We start from the raw sequence: 19,240 nt of genomic DNA, 5'->3' as shown, positions 1-19,240 counted from the left end.
TGACATGTCAGGGCAGGCTTGATCCTAGAAATGTCCAGTTTGCCCTCCTGGAGGTGAGCCTGAGAGGTCTTAAACAGCCTGAGTCCCCTGCTCTTTTCCAGCAGATCTGACTGCAGCCTCCATACTAAAGGGTCATGAGTCCGATTCTGGAGTTCCAGGGACAAGCTTTGATGAGTCCCAGAGGTGAAGGCAGAAGGGAGGGGCAGGAACTTGTGGCAGTTCCCAGTGCAAACTTCCCTGCCCTGATGCTGCAGTGCAAGTATGGGGAGAGAATGGAAGCTGGGCGCTTGTGTTCTTTGACTTGGCCCCAGTGGGATTCTCACTCTCCCCACTCTTTACCATAAGAAATAGAAGTGCCAACCTGAAGGGCCCTGAACTCAAATGACAGCTCCTGAGGCAGCTACTCCCTGTGGATGACTGTCACACAGGTATCATTCATGTCAAGGCAAATTCTGGCATCTCATAACTACCCCTCTAAATTTCTAGTTTATATTATGGCCCATGTAGGACCAGTCCAGTCCAAACCTGATGGTTAAGGACCATATCTTTCAGAGCATCTCCTTCCAAGTAGATCATCCTGGGAACACTCTTGAGTGCTCTGGGGATACTGAAGACAGATCAATCCAGCATGATCCCATGATCATAGGTCATCCCATGATCATAGGTAACGGTTCCATGGTTAAAAGTCAAAACCCCAGGGCCACTGGAGAAACCTAGCCAATAAGTCCCAATAAGTGACATGGCTGGGGAGGCAGACCTGGGGGTTTACTGAGGGCTTCTGTTGGTCTATCTGGGGCTAATCATCCAGGGTGGAGTCCTGCTATCACCATCTGTCATGGGTCATGTGAGGGACCTTATACATATGTTCCAGAAGGTGAGCCAAGTAGCCCCCTCATGTTTAAGGGGTGGGTGTATCGTGGCTTTGCTGTGAGTTTCTCAAGCCTGAGATATGACTTGCCCATGAATTATCTCCATATTTGAGGCTGGGTCAGTTGGTCATGGCCAGGCCTGTGTGAAGTTTTCCACCTTAGCTCCCCTACCCCCATTCTGATCCCCTACCCAGGTCACCTGCCCAGATCTTGAGAACTGAGCTCTTTTGTCACAACCCTAGCTGAGAATTGTCTCAGCTCCCAGCAACTTAGGCCTCATTAATAACATGGGTCCTCTCAGGTCTAACATATCCTCTCCCAGAATGCCTCAGTGTCCTTATATTCTATCTATCACTACCCCACAACCTCTTGGGATCTATATGGATTATATATTCAATCCCCCTACTCCAGATCTCAGCCTGTAAACCACATCCTCTTTAAAAGACTCCAGACACAGCCCAAACAGGCTGTCACCAGAGACCCTACCCCCTCAGCAACCTATGGCTGCTAGCAGATCCTGTAGATACCCAGAGAGTCCCAGACTTCCACAGATCTCCTAGGATCTGCCCTCACCTACAGTTCCATGCCACAGACCCTTGGAGGCCTCAGACTACAGATATGGATGGGCCATGAGGGAGCTTTCCTTCTCTAACCTTTTGGCCTCATGAATTCTAGACCCTTCTCCAGCTTCACCACCTGCTCCTAAACCACTTTCCTTCTACCTCTCTATTCCTTCTAAGCCTCTAGCTTCTCCAAGGTAGGGGGTAACAAACACCTTCCTTATGGATTTATTGTGAGGATGACATTAATAATCTGAGAAGTACTTAGTAGAGTGCCTGACACACCTCAAGCCCTGCCTATGGCAGCTAGTTGTTGATTACATGATCTCCCTGGGTACCTTTCCTCCACCACCACCTCCCGCTGGCTCACCAGGTCCAAGTCTGAGCTCATCCCTCCTTTACCCCACCCAGCTCTAGGGCTTCCTGCCTCTAGCCAATACCCACAGCCATCCAAGATCCCTCCTTCTCCCTCAATTCTGTCCAGCCAGCCTCCAATTCCTGCCACTTGATTCACTTCTATATCCTGGATAGTTGTCAACTTGATCTTTACTCTTCCTGCCCCCTACTATTGTTTCTTCACAGCCTCTTTTGAAGGGGCTCTTGCCCTCAGAATGTCCTCTGCAATTAGCTTTCTACTGAGGAGCCAAGGGTTCTTCCCAAAACGCACCCCTCTCTCCTCCGTCAACGTTCTCCACCTCCCTCCCCCATGGCTACTAGAATGGAACGCAAACCTCCCCGTGCTCCTTTGCAGCATCAGCTGGTCTTCCCCTCTGGCCCCTTCACCCGCAACCCCTATGGCGATGGGCCTGTAGGAATCCTCCTCCTCTAGGAATCCTCCCTGTCCACTCTCCCCAGACCAACCAGGCGCCCTCGCGTGCTCTCTCCCTCCTGGCAGAAGTGTCCTCTTGAGACCCGGCCCACAGCCCCGGGCTCGGGAGGGCCTCCCAACTCGTCAGTCCTCGGGGCTGCACGGCCAGCGCCCTCGGCCTCGACTGGGTCGGTTGGGTTCACTGCGGTCCCCTCCGGCTTCAGCGCGGGGCTGGCTGCTGGGCGGGTGTTTTGAATGAGTGTGTGAGTGAGTCAATCAGGAGTCCTCACGGACCCTGCAGACTGGGCGGAAGCCCAGTGGGGCCGCCTCCCGGCCGCTCCCCTGCCCCCGCGCCGGCTCCAGTGCGTGGCGTCTCCCGCCGGCTCCAGTGCGGGCCGAGAAGTAGCTGCAACTGGGATACCCCGGGCCGGGCCGGCCGAGGCGCCCGCCACCTCCTTCCGCTCGGATCCCGCCGCCTCCGCCCCCTGCCGCCCGCTCTTTGTCTCCGGGCGCCGGGCCTCCCCGCCACGCGCCCCCGCACGCCCCTTCCCGGGAACCCCCGTCGACCCCGCGGACGCGACGCTGAGCGAATCCGCCTCCCAGGCCGAGGCCCCGACCGGCCTGACCGGCGGGGGCGGGGCGGGAGGTGGCGCTCCTCCGCTCGCGCGCGCGCTCGTTCCCTCGCGCTCTCTCACACTCACACACTCACACACACTCACACACACACACACGCACACGCACGCACACACGGAGCATCCTTCCGTCAGGTCTCCAGGTCCAGCCCCGCCCGCGCTCCTGCTTCCTGCAAACCTCCCTCTGCCCCCAAACTGCCCCCGCTCTCCATTTCTCTCCGGCTGCGGGACCCTCCCCGCCGACCCTCCCCCCCACCCCGGGATGGAGCGTCGTGAGCCAGCCCGGAGCCCCCCGCGGCCGGGGTGACGGTCCCTCGCCCCACTCCTGCCCGCCCCCGCCTTGAGCACCATGGGCCTGAGGGGTTCCCGAGGCGCCAGCCACTGAAGATGACCGATGCTAGAGGTGAGAGACCGGGCCCCCGGGGTGGACAGGGAAGCCGGGCCGGCCACTTGGCCTGAGTGGGGTTGGATGGGTCCAAGGGATAGGGACCTTTTCCCCCTATCCCTAGGGGGACCGCGCGGGGCTGGGGAGCTGGGCTGTCAGGGGAGGGGGCGGAGATAGGATTTGTGTCCCTAATCCCCTCCCTCTCTCCCAGAGAAATTAATAATAAAAAAAAATACCCACTGGTGTGGGGGAAGGGGTAGAGGGCTTAACTCCTTCGTTCCCACCGAGGAGCTGGACTGGTGGGTTGGAGAGAAACTGGCCACCCGCTGTGATTAGGGAAAGGGGCCCTGGGAGTGAAATAGGTAGCCGTCTCCACCTCCACCCGCTGTCCTGCGGAGCTTAAGAGGGGTGTCAGACTCCGGCAAGCTGTCCCCAGCCTGGGGCCTGTGGAAGACTGGCCACATAGGGAGGGGCACAGCCTCCCTAGATCCACAGTCCATCCTGTCTGGCCTTCCCAGTTGCACTTTCTCTGTGTCTGTCTGTCTGTCTCTCTCTCTCTCTCCCCTCTTCCTGGGCCCTTTTCTTTCCTCTAGCCGATAGGCAGTGGCTCTCTGGCACCCTACCCTGGGCCCCACTCAGGGCTCTCAGCCCTCTGCCTTCTCCACTGCTTTTCTGGCCCCATTCTGCTCTTTCTTGGCTCTTTCTTCTCAGCCCCCTTTGACGTTGCGAATCTCTGTGACTATTTGTTCCTACTCCTGCTTCCTCCCTAGATTGTGCACCTCTACTTTCTCTTTCTCCTTCCCTTGGGTACCAGATTTATTTTTTAACTCACCTGCATCCCTTTCTCCCAGAAGAAAGTCAGGGGTCATTGATGCTCCTCCAGAAACTGGAAGTTGTAGGGGAAGAGAACGGTATGGTAACGTGGCTGTCCAGAGGAGCAGGCTCATTTCTACCCTTGTTACCTGTCTAGGAGTATGTTTGTGTGTGTGTCTGTGTGTGTACGTGCTCATGTACACTTCTCACCCAGGGAAGAGGGTGAGGTTGAGTATCCAATTTTCCAAGACTCAATTTTGGAAGGAGAGGTGGCAGGGTCTGGTGACCTTCTGCATATCAAGCTTCCCTAGAATTCTCCATGGGGCGGTGTAGGGAGGGTTGGGCCCCTCATACACCCTAGGGAGCTGGCTGTTGAAGGGAAAAGCAAAAGGAGTTTGTGTTGAATCAGGTGGACTGAGAGTGGGTGCCACCTGGAAGCCCTAGCTCACCCCAGAGGGTGCTGAAAGGGGCTTCCACACACAAGAGGGTCTCAGTCCTGGACTGGGTCCTTGAATAAAGAGCACATGAGCTTTCCCTTCTCAGTGTCTAAGAGGAGACACCACTGATGCCCTCAGAGGACCCCTATTCTGATGGGAAGCTCCTGTCTTGAAAGACCCTATTCTAATGGGGGAATACATGGCCTCTCTCCCATCTGATATGGGGAGATAAGACCCATGTAGGGAATTAGTGAAGTCTGAAAAATTCTTCATTTCCCACTGATTGGAGAAGGGTGAGTTTAGAAACTATGTAGAAAAATAGACAGGAGAATTACTATGACAGCTTTCTGGAAGAGGGGACAGCTGGGCCCTAGTGTCAGATAAGGCTTTGTGATCCAGTGTGAGAATTTGGTTTATTCTTTGGGGTAGCCTCCCTTCTCATCTGACCCCTCAGGGCAGGAAGAACCATTCTAGATCTTGGCTACTATTAATCCCCAGAGTTCAAGAATGTTGGGAAGGTTCTTGGAGGCCCTGCATCACCAACCCCTCCCCTCCCCTGCTCAACCCCAGGTATCCATGGTGTCTGGGGTGGAGGTGGTTTTAATATGGTTTAATACTTCCCCTAATCCCAGGCTGTGTATACCAGCTCCCCTGTCTCTACCCTGTCCCTTCCCCTAGGGGGTGTTTTTTCCTCAGGAGTACCCCAGGAATTTCAGGCCATCCCTCAAGATAGTGCTGAGAACCAGGCATGGGTCAAGGCAGAGTTCTGCTTCTTATCTTCTGCATCTCAAGTTTTCACATCTGAAAAGTGGGGATACTAAGATCTCAAGCCTGGCTGGCTCACAGTGAGACCATTAAAAACAGAGGAGGAGGGGCAGAAGGTATGTGCTGCAGCTTTTGCACATCTGTCAAGGACATGGTGTAATCCAGTGCCCTGCCTTTTTCTAAGGGACCTGAGTGTTAGAAGTAACTGAAGATCATGTCTTAGCTATGCAGTGTTCCTGCCTTAAACCGTCAGCGACTCCCAGGCTTCCTCCTTGTCTTCTCATCAGTATTCCCCTACATCTGCTAGGAAACGCTGTCCAAATGCTTTCACCTGCTATATCCGGCTTCCCTACCTGCCATCCCTTCCTGCTTCCCACCAAATAAGCAAACAAGAACAAAATAATGTGGTCCATCCACACTCCTCCCCAGAACATACTTGATGCTCTGAGCATTGGCTGTCCACTGTTCTGCTGTGAGTACTCCTCATACCCTCCTGCATCTGTGTGTCTGTCAAGAACAGGGAGAACTGTGAGTCTGCCTAGAACAGTGGCCCTGCTGATGGTGCCAGTTTCCTGAACAGCTCATGTTCAGAAAGGCAGGTGGTGAGGGCCCCAGTGGACGGTGGGGAGGGGGGAAGCAGGATTGGATGGTGGATAGAAGACGGATACAGAACTGATAGTTGCAAAGATGGGTGGGTGGATGGATTGAGGTTAATATTGGATGGATGGGATGGATGTTAGACAGGTAGGGGGAGGAATGGATGAATGACTGGATGGATGGGTGGATAATCAAATAGATCAAACAGATGGGTAGATAAATAGGTAGGTAGATGGTTGGAAGACCCTGGGCTCTGATTCTGTATTTATCACTAACTTGCTATGTGATTGTGGGTTAGCCACTCCTTCTTCTGTTTCTGTGTTTGTAAAATGAGAGGATAGGATTTAATAATCTCCACGACTTCTTCTATACTTGATGTTGGACAGTTTATGATGATTGAAAGCTTTTTAGGGGATACTAGTGATGGAAGGCCCCAGGACAGTGAAGAGTCCTGTGTGACGGCAACAGCCAGTTGGCTTGGACCACTGCAGGGCCAGCCTGCATCTGTGCTCGGGGTTGGCTCAGCCATCCCCTTCTGCTTGTGCCTGCTGCCCCGACACCCCCAGTGTAGAGGAGGACTCAGATGGCTTCTCCCCCAGAGCTGTAAGAAAAGCTTTGAGGGAAAGTTAGGGGCCAGCAGACCAGGAGTAAGTGTAGCCATGGACCTGTCCCCTGACTTGACCAACCCAAACCTCTTATCCAGGGTCTCTTTTTCTTTCTCTCCATTTGTCTCCACAGCTCTCTTGAGTCATGGCTTCTTCAAAGCTCCGAGAACCCGCAGATGAGGTTTTTGGTAAGTTCTATTTGACTCCATCTCTACCAATAGACACAGCCAAAATGCACTTCTTTCCAAGGCTACTGGGCATGGAATGGGGGAGAGTGGACCTTTGGGTGTTCAGTGTGTGTGTGTGTGTGTGTGTGTGTGTGTATTGTGGCCTGGCTCTGTCACCACTATCTTAGTGGGTCCTCATCTACTTATCTTACTCTGGTACCAGGCCACATACTCCGTCTCACGTGCGCTGTGTCATTTCTATTAGGTCTGTCCGTTTCACGGAAAAGGAGCATAGAATGCAGTGTTAAAGTGACTTGCTCTAAAGATCACATGATAAGTTAGGTGACAGGCCTGGGGCTAGAACCCCAGACTGCCTGACTCACTGTGCTCCATCCCTGTCTATTCCAGCCCAGACAACACGCATCACCTCCTAGTCACCTGCATAGTGCATGGGACCTCACTCCAGGGCTCTGCCCTGGAATCAAATGCAGCACACATACAACCTCACACCCCCACGTTGGCCCCACATGCTGGTCTGCATGGCCTTGTCCTCAGCACAAAATGGGGTGCTGCATGGTCACCTTTACCTTCATTTGGAAATTGACTGCCCCACTGGGGCGTCATTCCTAGCAGGCCCTGGGGTGGGGAAACTGTTTCCCAGCTGGATTAAGGTGTGTGGCATGGGGGGCTCCTATACCTGGAACACCAAGGGGCTCCCAGCTTCTTGTCCCCTGCCTTCCTATATCCATCTTCCTCCTCTCTTTTCCCTGTCACTGCTCCTGGCCACAGTGACACCAGGGCTGCTGCCTCTTGGCTTCTGAGGAACACTGCTTCCCATCCCAGGCTCCCAGGGGCTCCCCTGGGCCTCAGTCTCTGGGTCCCTGTGTCCCCACACAGGCCCAGCCTAACCCTTGGCTTAACAGGTGAGCTGTCCCTCCCCTGGGCTTTCCTGCCTCCCCTCCCCCTCCAGTCTCCACCCTCTGCTCCTCACCCAGGCCCTTCCTGTTTCCCTTTTGTACTGAGATAGCTGGGCCTTGCTTCCTGATGGGAAAGGCAATTAAATATTCATTATTCCTACTGCCCAGGGCAGGAGGGAAGAAGAGGGGGCACAGAGGAGGGAGCAGGGAATGGCAAGAGGTGGAAGAAGGGGTTGAGGGGCCTAGTAGACCAAGGGGTCCAGGAGAGGCTGGGTGACCTCGCTTCACAACTTCTAAACTGTCAGGGTAGAATTGCACATGCCTGTAATCCCAGCAGGTCAGGAGGCTGAGACAGGAGGATCCCAGGTTCAAAGCCAGCCTCAGCAAAAAGCAAGGTGCTAACAACTCAGTGAAACCCTGTCTCTAAGTAAAATACAAAATAGGCCTGGGGATGTGGCTCAGTGGTGGAGTGCCCCTGACTGAGTTCAATCCCCAGTGCCCAAAACAAAACAAAAACTTTGAAACCACCAGGATTCCCTTTGCCCTCTAAACTGTCCCATGGAGGGTGACCTTGGTGCCCAGAGTCCAGAGCAGAGGGCCCTTCTCTTTGGCACAGGTTGGCTGAGCACCAGCTGAGTGACAGGAGGGTAGAGGGTGCAAGAGTACAGGTCTGGGAGCCAGGAGACCTGGACACCATCCTTAACTCCCTCCTACCCAGGCCAAACCTTTCTTCCTTGACCTTCAGCTTCCCAACCCATAAAATCAGGAGTTGACTCAAAGTTGCTCCCATTTGTGCTTCAGAAAGGATGTAGTGTATTTGGTGGTTACAGATATGCCAGACTGTCTGTCTTTAGCCCTGGCAGGATCTTACCAGCTCTATGCCCTCAGGCAAATTAAGGCTGCCCTGGGGATTGGTAGTGTCCCTTCCTCCTGGGTTGTGGGAGGTCAAATGAGCGAGTAATTGTGAAGCACTTAGATGAGGGCCTGGCACGGAAGAGCCCAATGGGGAGTAGCTCTGCCTCTTCCGCGGTTTGGTCTTCAGGGCTTGCTGATACCAGGCCACGCCTGGGGAGTCTGGGTGAGGGGGTCCAAGGGCTGAGAAAGGAGGACCCCTCCCCACTTCAGCCCAGGGGCTGTGGACACCAGAAGCAAAGCAAATGCAGCTGCGGGGCCAGAGAATTGAGCCAAGCCTGGGTCCAAAAAATCAGTCCTTAAGCCAGCATCTACCCCGTCAGAGCCCTTAGCTGCTCACTGCCCCTGGTCAGCTGCAGCAGCCTCTCTGTGTCCATCATCCCCTTTCGCCAGCCCACTCCTGGCTCCTCTTTGCAGGCTGCACCAGTGCCCTGGCTGCTCCTCAGACACTCCAAGCCCAAGCCTGCACCATTCCCTCTCCGTAGAAGACTCTGGGTCTTTCTATTACCTCAGCTCTTTAGTGTCACCCAGGCCTCAGCCTGGCTGTCTAAGATGAGTAGCAGCCCTCAGGCCATCCTTGTCTCTTCAGCCATTCCAGAAAGATCCACAGGCTCCTAATAGGTGCCAGGTTCCATGCAAGGCTCTGGGGAGAGTCAGCAAAGAACAAGGCAGACCACGTCACTATCCTTAGGGAGCTTGATTTCTCTGATGGGAGCAAGTGGGGGCCCTTATCCTGAAAGCACCAGAAACAAACAAAGGTCATCATCCTGTGAGGCCAGAGGAGGTGGGAAGAGGAGGGGTGTGTTAGTCAGCCAGACAAAGAAGGGTGGAGTTGTGGCACTGAGGGAGGGCTGGGGCAGGTGGGGATGGAGGCAAAGGCAGGCAGAAATACAGGTTGGTGTAAGCAGTTCACCATCATGATGGTGTGAGCATTGTTCACCACCCCGGGTGTAGGACAAGGCCTGGTACAAAACAAAACTGGGGTAGTGACATGCTCACACCATCAGCAGCAAATGCCAAGTCGCAGGCATTATGATGAAGCACTTTATATGGATGATTCTACTTAATGTTCATGACAAGGCTCTCAGTAAGACACTGCTAGTTTGGCCCCTTTTTACAGATGAGGGAGCCAGCACCCAATGTAAGTACCTTGTCCAGGATCACCCAGACAGCAAGTGACTGAAGTGCCCTTAGCCTGGGCCATGCAGCTCCGGAGCCTGTGCTCTTACCTGAGGTGTGGTAGAAGAGTCTAGCGCAGGAGGAGTTCAGGAAACTCGGAAAGGGGGGCTGGGTCTCCAGGTCTTGATGCAGGGCTGAGGCTCCGGAGCTGGACTTTATATTGGCTTTGGGATCCACCCCATCACCACCCCCCACAGACCCCAGAGGGTTTCAAAGCAGGAGAGTAGGGGACATGGCAAGAAATGTGCTTTAGAAAGTTCCTTCTAACCTGTGGAAGGTGCGAGAAGGGAAGTGTACCCAGATGCAGAAGCCACGCTCTGGGATGGCAGCCGCTGGCAGAGGTGGGGGCACTATCAAAGGCCTGAGCTGAGATAGTGCAGTCTGGATGGGGAGGACAGGCTGCCCGACGTGTGCAAGAAAGGCCAGTCAACAGAACTTCCTTCTTTTATTAAAAGAGTGCTTACAACAATGTTGGCATGATGGCGCACTCCTGTAATCCCAGCCACTCTGGAGGCTGAAGCAAGAAGATTGCAAGTTCGACGCCAGCCTCAGCAATTTAGCAAGACCCTTAGTAACTTAGCGAGATTGTGTCTCAAATTAAAAAGTAAAATAGGCAAGGGGATGTAGTTTGGTGGCAAAGCACCCCTGGTCTAATGTCCAGGACTAAAATTAAATAATAATAAAAAAATTACAAGTCTGGGGCAAGAAGATGACAAGTTTGAGGCCAGTCTCAGCAATTCAGTGGGAACCTATCTCAAAATAAAAAGGGGCGGAAGTGTAGCTCGGTGATAGAGCATTTGCCTAGCATGTGTGAGGACCTGATTACTGCAAAAACAAACAAAATGAAAAACAAGTATTTACTAAGCACCTACTAGTGTACTATGTACCAGGCATTGTTCTGCATCTGGGGTAGTGAACAAAATAGAGAAAAATCTGTCCTTGTGGAGCTGACATTCTAATGAATACACAATATGCCAGAAAGTGATAGATGATGTGGAAAGAAACATGGAGTGGGCTTTTGGAGTGTGTGTGGGAAGGTGATATCAACTGAGTGGTCTGAAGGGCCTCGGTGTGAAATTGAGCAAAGACCTGAAGGAGGTGAGGGAGATAAGCAAGTAGAAATCTAGCCGAGGACTCTGTAGGAGGAGAGACATGCAAAGGCCCTGAGGTGCAGGCTGGATTTCCGTGAGGAAGGGTTGCTGGAGGGAGGGAGAAGAGCAGAAGCTCTGAGCAGAGGAGTGACAGAACGTTGGGTTTCATTAGGATCACACAGGCTGTGTGCTGCAGAAGGACTGTATGTGGGAAAAGAAGGGGGGAGGTTTTTTTTGTTTTGTTTTGTTTTTTATAATAAACAAGGCAAGAGATGATGGTACCTCGCTGTAAGTAGGTACCTGCTTGCTCCCCGCCCTCCTCTTCTCTTTCCTGTCCTTGTGTGCATGGATGAGTGTGTGTAGACTCAATCATAAACAGTATGTTTTGAAAAGTCTCAACCATAATGTTTTCCTTGGTGGTACGGGGGCCTTGCACATGATAGGCAAGCACCCTACTGCTGAGCTACATCCCCAGCTCCCAACCATGTCCAGAAGTGGAGAAGAGTGCCGGTTGCACGCCTGTAATCCCAGAGGCTCAGGAGGCTGAGGCAGGAGGATCATAAGTTCAAAGCCAGCCTCAGCAATTTAGCAAGGTCCTAAGCAACTCAGCGAGACCCTGTCTCAAAATAAAATATAAAAAAGTGGCTGGGCATGTGGCTCATTAGTTAAGTACCCCTTTGTTCAGTCCCTGGTACCAAAAAAGAAAAAAAAAAAAAAAAAGAGGAAGTAAAGAAGAGTGCAGTGTACTCTGCCATGTGCTCATGTCCAGGTCACCCCACTTCAACAAGCGCCGACTCACAGCCAGTCTTGTTTTGCCTCTGTCCCTCCCACTCTCTGCCCTCATTGCTCTGGATTATTTTGAACAGAATCCAAAACATCATATCACTTCACCATAAATATTTCAGTATGTCTAGATATATTTTGAAAGTAGAGCCAACAGGAATTCTGGCTGGATCCGTTTGTAGGATGGGAGAGAAAGAAGTCAAGGATGACTCTGGGGGCGTTGACTTGAGCAACGGAACTGGTGGAGCTATCAAACTGGGGAGCCTGGGGGGCAGCTATGGGGAGGCAGAGCCACAGGTTGGGTTTTGGTGTGGAAGAGGAAGGAGCCCACTGGACATGTCAGCGGAAGTGCTGAGTGGACAGTTGGACCTACGAATTTCCAGCTGGGCGTGGGGATGAGGGAGGACGGTAGCCTAGAGCTGCCTGACCTGGGCGGCTTAGGTGGGCAGTAGGACCTTTCAGGGAGTCAGAGAAGTGAGCAGTCTGAGGCAAGGCAGAGGGTTTGTTTTGATGTATTGAGTTGGAGGTGTCTGGGGTCCTTTGTTACTGCAAGTTCCCTGGACATGGCCCAAGTGCCTGGGCTTGGAATTCAGGGGAGCAGTCAGCTAGAAATAGGCATAAGTGGCCATTAAGGCAGGTGTGTTTGGGGGTGTTTACAGAAAAGAGGGAGGAACAAGGAGGACAAGGGTGTGTGTGAGGGATGGAATGGGGTCCCAGATTCCAAGGGAGGTGTGGAGAGGAAAGGGTTGAACCATGCTGAGGCGCAGGAAGAGTCTTAAAGCCAAGGTCAAGTGCAGTCCAGCGTGAGGGCACCATTCTCAGGTAGGTACACAAAAAGTGAAACTGATCCATAAGTGCTTTTGTGTGTGACCCACTGCGTTTGCCTGCTCCTCCTTGGGGTCATCATGCAGGACCTCGCACTGGGCCACAGACCCCTGGATGGCAAGGACAGGCTTCAGAGGCCTGTGGGGACTTTCTTCCTGCCACTGCCACTGGCTTGTGGGAGTCCCTTGGCCTCACTTCAAATGCAGGCCCCCAAATGCTCACCAGTGTTCTCTCTGAATACTACCCTAAGAGTGACACAGCAAGTGTCCCCACAGGGCCAGTTTCTGGAGCCAGTCTAGTCAGGCTCAAATCCCAGAGGACTGCAAGCTGATGGCTCAGTCAAGTGACTCGACCTTTTTGAGCCTCAGTTTGTACAGTGTGTGTAGTAGCTGTGGGGGCCTCCCCTCCCAGGGTTGTTGTTTTTCTTTTCTTTCTTTCTTTCTTTTTTTTTTTTTTTTTTGTACCAAGGATTGAACCCCAGGGGCACTTAACCACTGAGCCACATCCCCAGCCCTTTCTTTTTTTCCTTTAATTTTTTAAATTTTGAGACAGGATCTCACTGAGTTGCTTAGGACCCTGATAAATTGTGAAGCTGGCCTTGAACTTGTGATCCTCCTGCCTCAGCCTCCCCAGTTGCTGGGATTCTAGGCATGTGCCACCACACCTGGCTCTCAGAGTTGTTTTGAATGACAGATGATGGTTGTAGTGTCTGGTGCATTGTAGTTGCTTCTTAAGTGGTAGCCACGATCACCATGATGTCTGCAGCCTCATCCAGTTCCTCTCCCTACAGAGCTTCCCTCCCACCACCCCTTGAGGTGCCATCCCCGCTTCCCTACTTTCAGCATTGCATATGCTACCTAGTCATTTGGAAACTCCCCTCCAGACCTTAGGAGCTGGGTTCGCGTTTCCCCCTCTGACCCCTCCAAACACGGCTGCTCCGTGCCTCTATGCAGGCTGTACTTACGTGCTGACATGATTAGCTCTCCCTCAGCCTGCGGAGGGGGGCCCTGATTTCCATCTCCCCTGGACTTGCAGTGCCTGGCACTCAGAAGTACTGGCTTAATGCCTGGGGTGTGAACAAGGTGGACCTCTGGGCTCGCCACCTTCAGGTGACTGGTCTCTGCCCATTCACCTGGTTTGCAGATCTGGACTTGGCTGTGCCAGAGACCGCCAGACTGGACAGCAGTTTACACAAGGCCCGGGCCCAGCTGCTGGCCAAGGGCCGAAGACACCGGCCATCCCGCTCCAGGCTTCGGGACAGTGCCAGCTCTGCTGAGGATGGTGAAGGTTCAGATGGGCCTGGAGGCAAGGTTGGGGCAACACCCACCCACCCATACCCACACCCACACCCACACCCACACCCATACACCTCTCTTTCCCCTGGGCTTTCCCTGCCCTTGGGGGAAGCCTCATTCCCAGAGAACTGATGTAATAATAATGCTGCCAAATGTCAGCGCACTTCACTTCTGGCCAGCTCCTCCTATTAAAGTAGAAGCTCCATTTGCCTTGGTTGTGCCCCAAGACCCAGCTTGCAGATCAGGAAGCTGAGGCCAGCACAGGTTCAGTATTGGTCACAATAATAGCTAGCAAGGCCGGGGATCTCAGCCCTTCCCTATGCAGCTCACCGGGAGACCTTCCCTCCAGATCCCAAAAGGACTCAGGAGCCAGGGCTCCAGAACAGTGGGGAGGATGAACGGCTGTCCCCTCCCTCAGGTGACCGATGGCTGCGCGAGTCCCCTGCACCGGCTGCGCTCGCCTTTGCACTCGGGCCCTGGCTCCCCGGGCGGGGGCTCTTTCTGCCTGGAGCCTCCTGGTTTGCGGCGCAGTCTGGACGAGGACGAGCCGCCGCCGTCGCCGCTCACACGCTATCGGCCCCTGCACAACGCGGCCTCCCACGAGGGCCTGGCTGCCGCCTCCAGCTCGCCGCCGCGCTCAGCACCCTCCTCGGACAGCTCGCCCAGCTTCATACGCCGCCACCCGCGCGCGGAGCCGCACAGCGAAGGTGAGGGCGGGCGGCGCCCCCTGCCGGTGCGCACAGCCACCGCAGCTTCCCCAGCCGCGCCCCGCGACAGGAGGCAGTGGCTGCCCCAGTGGAACTGGGTGGCCATGGGGAGGTGGGGAGAATGAACACCAAGGTTCATTCATTCCTTTACAGAGGAATTACTATGTGCCAGACACTGCTGGATCCTGGGGCACAAATAGAGAAAATTGAGGCAGTCCTTGTCCTTCTGGGGTGTGTAGTTTAGAGGAGCAACAATCGAATCACCCCTTAATTAAATGTGCAGTTACAAAGTGTAATGATTGCTACGCAGGAAATGTGCATGGCGATGGAAGTGCCCGTTATCAGGGTGTCTGACCTATTTGAGAGCATCATCAAAGACTCCTCTGAGGAAGTGACATTTGAGCCAAGATTGGAAGGCTAAAGTTAACAGTAAATAGTAGTGATCCACCGGGCGCCATGTCACACGCCTGTAGTCCCAGAGGCTTGGGAGGCTGAGGCAGGAGGATAGCGAGTTCAAAGGCAGCCTCGGCAAAAAACAAGACAGTAAGCAACTCAGTGAGACCCTGTCTCTGAATAAAATACAAAATAGGGCTGGGGATGTGGCTCAGTGGTTGAGTGCCCCTGAGTTCTATCCCCAGAACTTACACTCCCCCCAAAAAATAGTAGTGGTCCCTACCTTGTCAATTTGTAAAGTGATTTACGATTTGTCAGAGTCTTTCCTATGCATCCCAAAGGTACCATGACATGGTCAGAGGTTATTACCCCCACATTTGAAATGACAGAATCTCAGAGGAAAAAGTGACTTATCCTAGATCACACAGCTAGTGAAGGACACCAGAGCCAGGGTGGCTGATCTAAGTCAAGAATATGCCAACCCACCAGAGAAGATAGGCAAGCCACTGTACTGGCTCTTTGCTCCCCCTGTCCCCGAAAGATGACAGTCGGGATGCCAGCCCTCCTGAGCCTGCCAGCCCCACCATCGGTCTAGATAAGAAGACGCGCCGGAAGTTTCTGGACCTGGGGTGAGTGAAGGAGGGGCCACGGTGCAGAGCTGGAGCTGCTGGGGTAAGAGCAGCTCTGCCACTCCCCTGCCCTCCCCACAGGGTCACCCTCCGTCGAGCATCCACTGGCAAGAGCCGGAAGGAGAAGGGCAGCAACCGCCTGTCCATGGGCAGCAGGTAAGAGGTGCCCACAGTGCCCACCGTCAGCTCCCAGCCTCCCCTTGGTGTCCACACCCATGCTGGATGCTCTCTTCACAGGGAGTCAGTGGAAGGGTCTGGCCGGTCAGGGGCCTCCCCGTTCCTGCCCTTTTCCTGGTTCACAGACAGCGGCAAGGGTTCAGCGTCCTCAGGCAACGTCACTTCTCCTGCCTGCTCCCCTAAACATGAGGGGTTCAGTCCCAAGAAGTCAGCGTCACAGGTAATCCCAGGACTTTCTTGCCCCCAAACTGGACCCTGGATTCAGGTGACATACTACACCCTAGTCAGATAGGGATCCAGGCCTTCCTAGAATCCATTTGTCCACCTCAGAGCCACTGTGTGTTCCATGACTCTATCGTCACCTGAATTCATTCACTCGTCTCAGTAGTTCATTGCCTCACTCATTCATGGCCTCCCGCATCTCTGACACTGGGGCCCTGCAGTTCACCCTGCCTGGGGTCTCCCTGCCTGCTAACCCCCCTGCCTGACTCAGGTCTGACATGACACCCTGTTAGGAGTTGGGCCACCTGCTTGTGGGGTGAAGCTTCAGAGATATAGAGGTGAACAGGACCCCAGCCGGGTGCTCTGAGAGTTCATAGCCCTGCAGGAGGAGCAAGCCCAGGGACAGAAGCCACACTGAGTGTGTGCTCATGTTCATCGGCACTCTCCAGGTCACCATGCCCCAAGCACACCTTTTTGCTTTAACAGTGAGGTGGTGGAGGCAGGCTCACTCCTCTATTGTACAGATGACAAATGAAGGCCCCCACAGAGGAGACCTGATCACTGACTTGCACAGATTTCATTGCAAAGCTCCATGACCCCCAGCCCTGGGGACACTGTGGTGGGCAAGATCCAGCATAGGCCCTTATAGAACTGATAATCCAGTGAGGGCGTCTACCAGCGAGTTGACACAGGAGTCAGGTCCCAAGGACAACTGACCCAACCTGAGGAAGTCCTGGTGGGCTTCTTGTAGGAAGCAGCACTGAGCCTAACACCTCTATTCCTGCCAGTTCTTCTGTCTGGCTTAGTTCTAGCCCTGTGCCCCTAGATGGCTGCCTGCCTCTCAAAGGCCCCAGGTCATGACATGTCACACAAGTCACCATGTCCTGTGTTTGCCCAGCTCCCAGCTTGTGCTCAGAGGGCACTGAGCAACTTCGGGTGCCTAGTCCGGGACTTCAGCTCCATGTAGACAGGGTGGTGGGCTCCAGGGGGCTCCCTTCCTCATCAGCACACACCCTTTCCCATATAGGAATCCACCCTGAGTGACGACTCCACGCCACCCAGCAGCAGCCCCAAGATCCCGAGTGGTCCCCGGCAGGAGGCCAAGTGTTCCTACCCCTACCACACGTTGTCCCAGTCTTCAGATGAGGTGAGTGAGGCTGGCCGCCATGCCGGCTGGAGTCCTGCTGAGTGTGCAGGCTGCGGCCGAGCCTCTCCCCACATTCTACTCGTCTCTGTCCCAGTTCCTGGATGAGCCCCTCCCTACTGTCCAGCACTGGACCAGCCAGCAGGTGGGCCAGTGGCTGCATAGCCTCAATCTGGAGCAGTACGCCGCTGAGTTTGCGGCCCGGCAAGTGGATGGGCCACAACTCCTGCAGCTGGACGGAAGCAAACTGAAGGTAGGTCAGAGTGCAAAGGTCATGACCACACAGAGCTTGAGGCAACCTTGAGGTTGGGGAACTCCTCATGCTACTTTGACCCTCGGCCCAGCCTCCTGAGCTGCCTTTCCGCTCTCCAGCCACTGCTGTGACCTCTGACCTCTAGGCATGGTCCTAGAGGGGTCTGGTAGGGGACCCCAGTCCAGCTGGAAATCCAAGCCCACCACTTGAGCTTGATCATCTAGCTCCAGCCCAAGCCTCCAGGCTGACCTTTCCCTTTGGGACGGTCATCTGACCTCTGGAACTTGAGTTTTCCAGTATCATAGGAAGCCAAGCCTCTCCCCTGGTCAGCTCTGCCCCATTCTCAGTCTCAGAGGCTAGCGGTAGTGATGTGTCATGGGGACGGTTTGCGGAGTGGCCTCTGAACTCTGCTGGAAGGTTCCCAGCCTGTCTCCAGCTGTCATCTGAGTTGCTTAGGGGTAGTGGGGAGGGGCCTTGGCCACCGACCAGCTCTGTGACCTTGAGCAAGTCACTCCCCATCTTTGGGCCTCAGCAGGTGGGGCAGGGTTGTGTGGAGGCTGAAACCCCAAGTGGAGGGAGGGAGGACACGGATGGGGAGGCCCACCTCAAGCCTCATCTCTCCCAACCACTCCAATTCCACACTCTCACTGAGGCTTCCGATCCCTGGGCGAGTCACAGTAGGAGGCAGAGGCTGCCCTTCAGGGTGTATCACTGGGACAGAAGGAAGCCCTGGGCTTGTATTGGCTGGAGCTGAACCTGGAAGGTTCTGGGATGCTCTCCTCCACCCTGGGATTTTCCCCCCAGAGCCTGGGGCTCAGCAACTCGCATGACCGGGCGCTAGTGAAGCGGAAGTTGAAGGAACTGGCAGCAGCTGCGGAGAAGGAGCGCAAGGCCCAGGAGAAGGCTGCAAGGCAGCGGGAGAAGCTGCGGCGCCGGGAGCAGGAGGCCAAGAAGAGCTAGGGGCGGGCAGGGTGGCACTGGCACCTGGGTGCGGGCAGCCACCAGGCTCAGCGGGCACAGGCCTCACCAGGGGGGTGGGCCTGGGTGCCAGGCTTGGGCTGGCCTAGCCCCACACTCTTGGGGGCACGTGCCCTCTCTCACTCTGTCTGGACCCAGAGTCCCCGGGAAGGGAGACCCCAGGGAGAGGGCCCAGTAATAAATCCGATTCTGAGGACTTGTTTGGCACAGAGTTCCTGGGGGAGGCAGGTAGCAGCTGAAGGGAAGGGGGACAGAGAGGCCAGGGCTGAAGTTAAGTCCAGAAGCCCAGAGGAGCCAGGGTCAGGCTGGCCCCATGTCCTCAGGCCAGGGTGGTGCTGGGCATGAAGGTGCCTGCCTGTCTCCCAGAGGCCCTGCACCTGGCAGGGTCTTCAGGCTCAGAGGGTAGTCTGGGCATCTCAGCAGGGGACAGAGCTGTGCCTCTCCAGCTCTTCAAGGTGGCTGTGTTGGGGGAGAGCTGTTCTGCTCCCCAGGTAGATCAGTGAGCATTACAGCAAGTCGCACTCAGGGTAGACTCCCAGCCAACTCCTCAACAGGAGAGCAGAGAGAGCAGGAAGAGATTCGTGTGGCCTCTGCAAGGATAGCAGAAGACAGACAGGACAAAACCCCCTTCTTTCTCCTGCCCTGTCCTGTGAATCCCAAGGCAAGGACGGCATCCAGGCAGCCTGTCCCTTCAGGGCCCATTCAAGAGCAGGTCTCTCACCTGCTCTCCAGCCAGGACTCCTCCTCCTCCTGCTCCCTCAGAGAGCACCTGAGCTCTTTTGGGGGGCAGAACACACTTGGAAGCATCGGGGACAGAGCCCTCCCGGTGCCTTGGTGCTGCTGAACCCATGGCACTTCACCTCAGCCGGCAGAGGCAAAATCTGGGGTTCACCTGAAGCTGCTGGATGGGAAGGGTCCACTGGCTTCCTCCATCAGCCCCGGCCACTGTGAGGAGCTCAGGGCTCTAGACCAGGCAGGGAGCGCAGGCTGCAGCTCACAGGCTGCACGGAGGGCCAGGAACGACCCCCGGGTGGGAGTGGTGTCTGTCATTTTTGGAAAATGTCCAGAGACAGGTTGTCCAGGTACCATGCTGGTCA

General features: G+C 54.8%; 1 protein-coding gene across 2 annotated transcripts; it reads left to right on the top strand.

The window, feature by feature from the left end:
- The first annotated feature begins 3,204 nt into the window (after window positions 1-3,204).
- Window positions 3,205-18,125, top strand: Samd14 (sterile alpha motif domain containing 14). 2 transcript variants are annotated; one of them, XM_076871701.1, is made up of 10 exons: window positions 3,205-3,272; window positions 6,605-6,659; window positions 13,489-13,655; window positions 14,059-14,347; window positions 15,282-15,369; window positions 15,451-15,525; window positions 15,607-15,766; window positions 16,796-16,915; window positions 17,010-17,165; window positions 17,970-18,125. In XM_076871701.1, the coding sequence occupies exons 2-10, from the start codon at window positions 6,617-6,619 to the stop codon at window positions 18,123-18,125; spliced, it is 1,254 nt and encodes a 417-aa protein (XP_076727816.1). In that variant the 5' UTR covers window positions 3,205-3,272; window positions 6,605-6,616. The 2 variants fall into 2 exon arrangements, with proteins under 2 accessions (XP_076727816.1, XP_076727817.1); XM_076871702.1 differs by lacking the exons at window positions 3,205-3,272; window positions 13,489-13,655 and having other exon boundaries at window positions 6,648-6,659.
- The last annotated feature ends 1,115 nt before the right edge of the window (window positions 18,126-19,240 follow it).

This window comes from Callospermophilus lateralis, chromosome 11, assembly GCF_048772815.1.
Source record: "Callospermophilus lateralis isolate mCalLat2 chromosome 11, mCalLat2.hap1, whole genome shotgun sequence".
NCBI classification, from domain to species: domain Eukaryota; kingdom Metazoa; phylum Chordata; class Mammalia; order Rodentia; family Sciuridae; genus Callospermophilus; species Callospermophilus lateralis.
The sequence above is the reverse complement of the archived record's forward strand: the minus strand, read 5'-3'. Positions and strand labels throughout refer to the sequence as shown.

Bases quoted from the DNA above. Each gene is read 5' to 3' on its own strand.
- Samd14 (XM_076871701.1), top strand. From the start codon at position 6,617: ATGGCTTCTTCAAAGCTCCGAGAACCCGCAGATGAGGTTTTTG. The intron at 6,660-13,488 runs GTAAGTTCTATT...CCTGGTTTGCAG, and splicing joins ACCCGCAGATGAGGTTTTTG to ATCTGGACTTGGCTGTGCCA. The intron at 14,348-15,281 runs GTGAGGGCGGGC...TGTCCCCGAAAG, and splicing joins CGCGGAGCCGCACAGCGAAG to ATGACAGTCGGGATGCCAGC.